Source organism: Pseudovirgaria hyperparasitica, assembly GCF_010093815.1.
Source record: "Pseudovirgaria hyperparasitica strain CBS 121739 unplaced genomic scaffold EJ05scaffold_18, whole genome shotgun sequence".
Taxonomy (NCBI): Eukaryota; Fungi; Ascomycota; class Dothideomycetes; order Acrospermales; family Acrospermaceae; genus Pseudovirgaria; species Pseudovirgaria hyperparasitica.
In genome coordinates this window covers 194,834-204,325 of record NW_022985566.1, presented here as the reverse complement: position 1 = coordinate 204,325, position 9,492 = coordinate 194,834, and the positions used below count along the sequence as shown (strand labels likewise).

Sequence of the window (9,492 nt, the reverse complement as noted above, 5' to 3'; positions counted from 1 at the left end):
AGCGCTCACTTCTCCACCCGGCTGCTGGCACAACTTCGGCACGTGAACACAGATCAGATAGCGGCACTTGTTGGCTCTGCCCACCTGCAAGGCTGCTGCAAGATCCTAAGGCATCAAGATCTTGGGACATCAAGGCATCAAGGCAGCAAGGCTAACAGTCTCTGCACCGTCAAGGATCCATGCAGTAGACTACATCCTTTATCGCATCCATTGCTGCTATTTCACCCCCTGCCACTCCGTCCAGGAATGACATCTCCTGTCGTACTCATCGCCTTACTGCTGTGCTCCTTGCCTTCGCTCTCATCATCGACCTACATCCAGGTAGAAGACTGTTTCCCACCCACCAATGCCCTGAACGTCACGCGACCGCGCACTGTGTCTCTCGACGCCGTGATCCGAAGTGAGAATGCCATCACTGTTCTGGATTTGAATGCATGGATCTACTACGACTCGCTCCAAGACTGCCAGGACACCGCTCAACATGGGAAAAATGTGATTGTTGAGGTTACCAATCTTGGCTCACGACTCGGTCATCAGATTGATGCCTCATCCCCCTGGAATATGTCATGTACCTATCACGAACTATGGGAGTGCGTGTACAGTCCCATACTTGCCAATTGCGAATGCTGATCCTGTACAGCCCTCCTGTTGCCGGCCGCCTTAATGCTACATATGACTTGGGTGCGTCTGTACCACACATGCGTTCCCTTGGTGTCTCGTTTCGCGCAAACGACTACGCCGATAGCGTCTTGACGTGTATGCGCGGTGTTGCTACTCCAGATATCGGTCATTATGCCACTTCTATCCTAAAATGGGGCTCCATCGCTGTCCCAGTCTTCGCAAGTCTATGCTCCATCTTGATCCGGATGAGACAGCGCCATGACAACGAGAACCTTCTCGATGGCCCTACTGTTCCCGATGATCCAGCTGAGGCCTTCATTCCTGGTGTCATCGACTGTCTACAGTATCTCCAGTTTGTTTTTCTCACAGGGTGCATCACTCTCAAGTTTCCTGGTTTCTTTCGTCCAGTTGTCGGCCAGTTCGCATGGTCTACACTAATGACTTTCCACCCAATTACTACTCATTTCGTCTACGACGGCATCGAGGACGGCATCTACGCAATCAATGCGACCTACGGGTTCGAAGAGATGGCCCAGGTGCTGGGAGCGCCTACCATGTCCGATCTCTGGCTCAGTGTGGTCATCAATCTGGCGATCGCCATGGCCGCTGTTGGACTTGTCATGGTCGTCACGTATCTGATACGAGGAGGTATGAGACGCACAAAAGCCGCCAGTCGTCAGGAGAGGAAAGAGACCTGGCTCTTCAAGACCAAGAATGTGGGCTGGAATCTTCTCAGAGTGGCCTTCAATTGGTTCTTACAGCCCATCCTTGCATTCTGTACATTTCAACTCCTGGTCGTTCATTATCTTTCACAATCCAAGATTGCCATACTCGCCGTTATTCTGACGCTACTAGCTGTTTCTTTAGCATTCATGTTGTACCGCATCATCTTCCAAAAACGTGGCTATGTCTTCATGAACGACTCCACGGAGGACCGGCTCTCGCTCAGCTTCTCCATCAATGCCCGTCTCGCGCTGTTGCATTATTTTGTGCTCATCGTCCGTGGTGTTGCATTTGGTGCTCTGCAGATATCTGGTCGAGGACAGATCATATGCCTGGCCGCTGTCGAGGCTATCGCTCTGATAGCATTCTTGATATTTCAACACTCGTCTGGCTACACCATACACACTTACTCGGCTGGAATTCGGCTATGTATCATACTCTTGTTCATCACTTTTCTGAACGGAGTGCATGCCAGCACCCCTGTCAAAGGCTGGGTAGCATATATTATCTTAGGGCTTCACTTTTGTATCATCCTAGCGGCCTTTGTCATTCGCCCCACTATCAATGTGTACAAGGAGCTTGCGCATCCTAAATCAGCCAGAGTGAGAGCCGGACACAACAAACGGCCTACATCTGAAGGTCCTGCGGTAAGTCCACATCATAGGATGGATGTATTCTGTACTCACTCGTTACAGGTACTTGGTCTTCACGATCTTGGCCGACGCCCTGATCGAGACGGGCACTTTCCTGGTGATGGAGTATGGCCTGATGGGGATAATAGCTACACTAGGGCAAGCCCGGTCCTTGGTCAGCGATACTCTCGACCTGCACGATCCGCTTCCGCTCTATCAGGTACCATGCCCCTGACAGCAACCTCACCCACCATAGCAGACCGACGTAGCCACGACACAATCTCGCCTGTACCATCCTGGACCGAAGATGACGCTCGCACATATACGACCATGTCTACCAGTGACCAGTTCGCAGCGGACAAAGATTACGCGACTCGTGAAGCTGACTCATATTTTGGCAATCCGGTCCCACAGCACGACACGGACAATCGTCATAGTCTGGACGAGAGCGAAGCTCATCAAGCAAGCGAGCCCAGGCCGATTGTAAGCACGCTCCGCAACCTGGGCAATCGATTCGCTCGCGGGAGATCAACACGGAGTGGCGCTGGCTTTGAGGTTTCGCGACCGCAACGACCACCGCCCGCATTTGAAGTTGTAAGACCGTCAAGAGTCCCTGAAGAATCTTCGGAAGTGTTGCTTGGCTCAGAGCTCAGGAGGAGACCATCGCAAACACCGCAGGCCGAGGACCATACCTGAATTTGGTATTCGAGATGGGAGTCTCAGATCCAGAATGCAACACCTGCAATCACACCACAGAAACATATGGCGAAAAGTGAAATGCGAACTCGTAAAAGTGAACTGACGCTTCGACACGAAAGCACTGTTCACCCACTCCAACATGCCACCAGACCACGAAATGTCTTGTCGGATGGCTGTACCACCCTCAAAAAACAGCGTTCTCCGTTCCTACATAGTTTATCAAGGTCGAAACCGCCACCACTTTACAGCGCTGTCCGAGGTCTTACATGGATAACTGCTCGTCCGCTCATGTCTGTCGTAACAATGTCCAAAGCGAGCTCGAGCACGCGCACCCCAATGGCCACCTCAGATACCAGCTTCCGAACACCACAGTCCTCGTCGAAACCTCTCAATGAGTCCGCAAACATATCAGTCACCGATGCTGGATCTGCGCTTTCCTCGCGCTCTGCTTCGCCGGCACCAGCAGATAAAGAGCTCCGCCAGCTTGAAAGCGTGTCTGCACATCACACGCGCTGCCATGGCAGAGGCCGACAGGATGTCCAGATCGTATTGACGGCATGTGGATACAACAGAGAGAATGTTGCAGTTGCAGAGACTGACATCTCAGACGCCTCGATGATGCGCAGCGCGAATCTGGGGCAGGCCCCAAACACCCAAAGCGCCGAACGCCACCCATCAGAAGCAGAACATCCCAAACACAACCCAATCTCCACGACAGCCAACCCGAACATCTGCATCCCACGCCACTACAATTCAACACCCACACACGACACCCACCGCCCTCGCTCCCCGCAACTCGCCATTCCAGCATCATGCATCGACCTCCAAAACGCACAAATCCGCCTCCGCAAGCTGTTAGTCTCGAAACGCGACCTGGACGCCGCGCTCGAGGCTGAGCTTGAGGCGTGGCGGAGCGCGCTTGGTCGATGTCGCAGTGGTGACAGTAGCAGGAGCAGTAACAGTAACAGTAGCAGCGAGAACACATGTGCACAGGCAGAAATATATACTGCGGCAGACGATGCGTGTGTGGAAGGTGATGGCACCTGTAGACCAAACACGAGCGGTGGATGCGGATCGGGATCTGGACGGATACCAACACTGACTCGCTACGCAGACTCTGATGCCGATGAAGATGGCAACGACGATGATGAAGACGACGACGACGGCATATTCCGCAAACTTGCCCTCCGCGCGCTTCTATGTACGAGCCTGAACGTCGGCGTATGGGCTGCCGGGCTGGATCTGGGCGGGTATAGTGCTGCGATGGGTGTGTTTATGGGCTGGTGTGCTGTTTGTGGGTGAGGAAGGGAGGGGGAGGGGACGGGGACAGTGGGTGTTGATGCTTGGTGTTGCTGTTACTTGTGGCTCGGGGGGAACTGAGCTGGGCTGGACTGAGCTGGACTGGATTAAGACGCCGACGAAGTACAAGGCAATGTAGAACAACAGAAGTGGAATAAGAGGATAGGAGATTGAAGACGTGCTGTTCCAACGCAGAGATAGTATGACACGTAGAATCCGAGTCGGTGCAGTAAGAGCGAGTCATTTATTCTAGATCACGAGGATATATCAACATACGACGTTTATTAATATATGTATGTCCAGATATATTAGTTATTGACATGTTAGGTTGAAGCGTGACTTCTCGGCTGTATATGTGTAGATGTGTTGTCGTTCTCTGTAACCTCGCTTGTCTTTGTCTTGACTCGTCTCGTTTAACCTCATGTAGGTATATGAATACAATATGACGAGTAAGTGGGTGGGTAAGACATCGCAGAGACTAATACACATATCTAGAAATATAATAGAACAGCACATGCCGACGTACGAGCGAACAACATTAGCAGTAACAGTATACTCCTAACGCCAACGTTGTATCAGCACGTACGTATACGATCCACGCGTTGAAGCCCGACTAGATGCTTAGAAGTCTGGTAGAACGTCCTAATTACAATGATTCCCACCACACTGCACTGTAACATCCACAGAGGGAGGGGTCGTATGAGATATACCTGGAAAGAATAGCCGATTTATTTATATCTCTCTACGCCCGCACGATGAGCGTACGAATTCAACATTCATTTTTTGATTGAGTTCCACCTTGCCGTGCCGCAGAGGGCGGACGAGGTGCAGGGAAACATGGCAAGTGGTATGTGGTACCGTTCACGTTTCAGTGATGATGATGATGACGATCTATCAGTATTGGTGGTCGAAGATGGGCGAACAGGGCTGTATGGGTGTGATTATTACGCTGGGAGCTGAATGAATGTGACGGCGTAGGTGGGACGGTGACGGGAGATATTTCTGGCGCTGGAGATGTGCTACAGTTACAGTCCAATGGAAAGCTTTAATTATACGTGTCGACGCTGTTGCGCGGCGTAGGAGGAAGAAGCGTCGAGGCTCAGCAGTGATCGTCATCTTCGCAAGTAAAAGTGCCATGAAGCGAATACTACTCACCCCTTGATAAGAAGCCAATTCCAAGCTCTCCGAGCCAATCATCGCTCTGTGTTGTTATGTTCTCGATGGTTTTCCATTACCGCCACCAGTCCGATATCAACGCCACTAAGCCTCAAAGCTTCCAAGCCATCAAGCCGTCAAGCCTTCAAAGCCTCGAATCCCCACCTTCTGCACTTGGCGTCCCGGGGGCCGGATCTCGACCCGATAAGAAGGAGAGCAACCTCGAACGCATAAACAAAAGAAGCCCCCGATGCACGTTTGAGCGCAGGCAAGAGAAAGCCCCCGAAAGCGCCAAGACTGGCGGAGCCGGCCCTGGCACGGCCCCATGAGTCGGGAGATATTCTAAAAGTTGGCGTGGTGCGCGGGTTGACGGCTTCGCTTGGACGATATCGATATCGATATGGATTGACTGGCTCAGTTACGTTGGAGGTCTGCTGTGGCGTCTGGAGGTTGAGTTGTCGGTGGTGACCGAAGATGAGGATGCAAGCTGTAGATGTACGGCAGTGGGATGATTATGTAGAGTGCGTGTGTCTGGCGCGCTGGACAACAACTCATGCGGAGTTTCGGATGGGCTCCGGACGGCATATTCCTTTGTACCGTATGCAGCAGTATGTATGTATGCGACTGCTGACGAGGCTGTGGACGCATAGCATAGCATCCTATACAGACGGAAGACCAGGTTGTCGAATATTACCCGTCAGCAGTCAGCATTGGCGCATTCGTTGGAGAAGCATGCCCCCTGGCTGGCAACGCTGCTCCCGTCAAGGCTGGGTGTCTGTTGTGTCATCCCATCCATCACACGACTGAAGGTGTCCAGGCAGTGAGTGTCCGTCCTGTACTCAACGGCCTGCATCATACCACAACATCGTAACTCGTATTCATGCTTCCGCCCCAGGACCAAAGTCCCTGACTTCTGCACTACCGCACGTGGCAGACGCGTCCATTCACGACGAACACCCCCCCAGGGCACGGTATCGGCAGCCTAGAAGCGCCACTCGCCCACGCCTTCGGGCCTGCAGATAGTGGACGCGCGCGACTCCTATCAGAGCAGCGCAGGCACGGCAGCATGTTGTTGGCATAGGACTGACAGTTCGAATTGCGTCAAACGTCCGGAACAAGGAAGGGGGCGGCCGCATCGGGGATATCCGAGCAGCCCTGCGTGCCGTCAGCCTTCTTGAAGAAAGGCTGAACAAGCAACGCGACAAGCGATGGCCAGGGTGGACGGGGGATTTGTTTGTTAATACCTGGCTGTTTGCAAAGCTATCTTTCGCCAAAAAAGTAGTCCTGGAATTGCCATGTAATATTAATCAGAAGTCCAAAGCGTCAACCTTTTGATCAGGATGTGGATCGGGATCAGCACCAATAATTGACTCAAGTCGTTCGATGGCTGCCCCGAACACGGCAAACTGTCAAAAGTCTTTTTTGCAGGGCATCTGAAACGTTCTTTATAAGTTCCTCCTGCAAGTGCCGAGCGAATGGCGAGCGAGCAACGGACAGCAGGAGGCCAAGACCAACGGGCAGCAGCAGAGACGTGCAGGATGCAGTAGTATTTACATGTAGGTATGTAGTGGTGAGTGAGCAGTTCAGTTCCAACGTGGGGAATTGTACTTTCTACTCGCTGCTCTGAACACCCTGAACTGTAAATTGTATGAAGCATGGATCTCGCTCCAAAATCCAAGATTCCCCCTGCCGCGCTCGGCCGACGCGCTGACAACAAAGTGGCCCAGTACGGCCTTCCCAGCCTGATCTGGAACTAAGGCAAGGTGGGAATTACTGACTCTACAGTGTATATACCTAGTGTGTTACACCCCCTCCCCCCCCCTTCCCTCGCCTTAGCCTTTGATTCTTTTGCTTATCATGCTTCGCGAGCCGAGTCCGTCGGTGGGTACCGGACCCTAGAGTCAAGTCGCCATCCATGGCCGTTTCAGACCTCTATAAAGAATTTACTCCCCCTCGTACCGACGACCTGTTCGTCTGCAGGATCACCACGTCGGCTCTTCGCCATTGAGAAAAACCCTCCCCGACGGCAAGGGAGTTGCTACTGAGCTCTACACGACTTGTCGAATCTTGTATACCTCCTTCAAGATGGGTGTTGTACAGACTGTCAACTCCGCTGTTGCAAACAGCGTGGTGGGACGATACTTCCGCCTCGAGGGGTCTGGTCATGTCAGTATAATATCTCAAAAACTATTCCACCACCAGAATCACCTCTGACGTCCACTCCAGCCCAAAGCCAGACCTGGCTCGCTCTTCCTCACCGAGATCCGTGCCGGTATCACAATCTTCTGCGCCATGGCCTACATCATATCCGTGAACGCGAACATCGTGAGCCAGTCTGGCGGCACTTGCGTGTGTCCTGCCGACTCGCCGGATCTGTGTGATTCGGATGTCGAGTATATGATTTGTGTGCAGGAGGTCAATCGAGATCTCGTTACTGCGACGGCGGCGAGTATGTTCCAGTGCAACTGCCTTTTGCATCGATCGGTCTCTGATAGTGTCTACAGTTTCTGCTCTCACGTCTTTCATGATGGGTCTGCTCGCCAACATGCCCATCGCTCTCGCACCCGGTATGGGTCTCAACGCCTACTTCGCCTTCACCGTCGTCGGTTACCACGGATCCGGTTCCGTCCCGTACGCCGTCGCCCTCACAGCCGTCTTTGTCGAGGGGTGGGTCTTCGTCGGCCTCACACTGCTGGGTATCCGCCAATGGCTCGCCCGCGCACTTCCTCAAAGCATAAAACTTGCTACAGGCGTTGGAATTGGTCTGTATCTCACGATAATCGGTCTGACATACTCGTCTGGTATTGGTCTCATCACAGGTGCTGCGTCCACGCCCCTCGAGCTCGCCGGTTGCACGCCCGACGTCCTCGCTATCACAGAAAACGCAGGTGTCTGCCCGGGCGGCACAAAGATGCGTAATCCTACAATGTGGATTGGTATATTCTGTGGCGGCTTCCTGACTGCACTGCTCATGATGTACCGCGTCAAGGGCGCCATTATCGCTGGAATTCTCCTCGTCAGCATCATCTCCTGGCCACGCAGCACGCCTGTGACGTATTTCCCGCATACCCCCGCCGGTGACTCGGCCTTCGACTTCTTCAAGCAGGTTGTCGCTTTCCATCCGATCAAACGCGTCCTGGCCGTACAAGAATGGAATATTTCTGGTTATGGTGGGCAGTTCGGGCTCGCATTCCTGACTTTCCTATATGTTGACATTCTTGATTGTACCGGTACATTATACTCGATGGCGCGCTTCTGTGGTGCCATCGACGAACGTACACAGGATTTTGAAGGTTCGGCCATGGCATACACCGTCGATGCTGTTGGTATCTCTATCGGCTCGCTCTTCGGATGCCCGCCTGTGACCGCCTACATCGAGTCGGGTGCAGGTATTTCCGAGGGTGGCAAGACCGGAATAACGGCCATGTTTACAGGTATATGTTTCTTTATCGCCATCTTCTTCGCACCGATTTTCGCATCTATTCCACCGTGGGCTACAGGCTGTACGCTGATCCTGGTCGGCTCCATGATGGCGAGTGCGGCGGCGCAGGTCAACTGGAAGTATCCTGGAGACGCCATTCCGGCATTCTTGACCATTGCCATCATGCCATTTACGTATTCCATCGCGTACGGCCTCATTGCGGGCATTTGCAGCTACATTGTGCTGAATGGCGGTGCAAAGCTTATTGCGTTTGCGAGCGCGGGCAAGGTCGTGCCACCGGGCATCGAGGAGAGTGATCCTTGGACGTACAAGGTTGAGGGTGGCTTTCTGCCGCCGTGGATCGGGCGGGCGGCGCGTGGGAAGAAGGACTTCTGGCGTGCGGATCCAGAGGTTGAGGGGAGGAGTGAGGGGGAAAGTGAGGTCGGTGTTGAGCGTTCGAAGGAGGTGGTCGAATCGGACGAGAAGGCTACGTTCCATTAGATTTCCGCCGTCTTGTGCATTTATGCATTGCGCCGCAGGCATGCAGCCTCAGGGTCTGCACAACCGCGTTTGTACACAATATATATACATTATATTCACACAAAAGGTCGGCTCTTTCTAGTGCTTTTTTGTTCAATGATGCCTGTGATGATTATGTCAAGTTTTACAATGTTCAAAATGACGTCAAAGGTTCTGCACCACAGATGTGTGCATTGTCCTTCTGTGGCGCCAATCAAGCAATCCGACGGGGGTTTATTTCTCCAAAGACGACTATGTACCAGATGAACCGGTGTCTACTCACTCGCGGCCAGGCGATATATCTATGACTCTAGCATATGTTAACTTTTCTACAACCATCTTCTTTCTGCAATCCGAGCCCCGTTCCAAGTAAACCTTGACGATGCCAATATCCAGCCTTGTGTTTGTCTCTCTCGACGACTC

General features: G+C 52.8%; 3 protein-coding genes across 3 annotated transcripts; all 3 read left to right on the top strand.

The window, feature by feature from the left end:
- The first annotated feature begins 204 nt into the window (after positions 1–204).
- Positions 205–2,880, top strand: EJ05DRAFT_158140 (uncharacterized protein). The gene is made up of 2 exons (XM_033739389.1): positions 205–1,991; positions 2,040–2,880. Exons 1-2 carry the CDS (start codon positions 567–569, stop codon positions 2,670–2,672), a joined length of 2,058 nt encoding a protein of 685 aa, XP_033596345.1. The 5' UTR covers positions 205–566; the 3' UTR covers positions 2,673–2,880.
- Positions 2,881–2,978: 98 nt separating this feature from the next.
- EJ05DRAFT_504493 (uncharacterized protein) lies at positions 2,979–5,458 on the top strand (the record flags this gene model as incomplete). The annotated part of the gene is made up of 2 exons (XM_033747578.1): positions 2,979–3,965; positions 5,141–5,458. The coding sequence occupies 2 exons, from the start codon at positions 2,979–2,981 to the stop codon at positions 5,456–5,458; spliced, it is 1,305 nt and encodes a 434-aa protein (XP_033596344.1).
- Positions 5,459–6,964: 1,506 nt separating this feature from the next.
- EJ05DRAFT_479913 (uncharacterized protein) lies at positions 6,965–9,296 on the top strand. Its single transcript, XM_033744769.1, has 3 exons — positions 6,965–7,295; positions 7,356–7,578; positions 7,634–9,296. The coding sequence occupies exons 1-3, from the start codon at positions 7,215–7,217 to the stop codon at positions 9,049–9,051; spliced, it is 1,722 nt and encodes a 573-aa protein (XP_033596343.1). The 5' UTR covers positions 6,965–7,214; the 3' UTR covers positions 9,052–9,296.
- Positions 9,297–9,492: the final 196 nt, after the last annotated feature.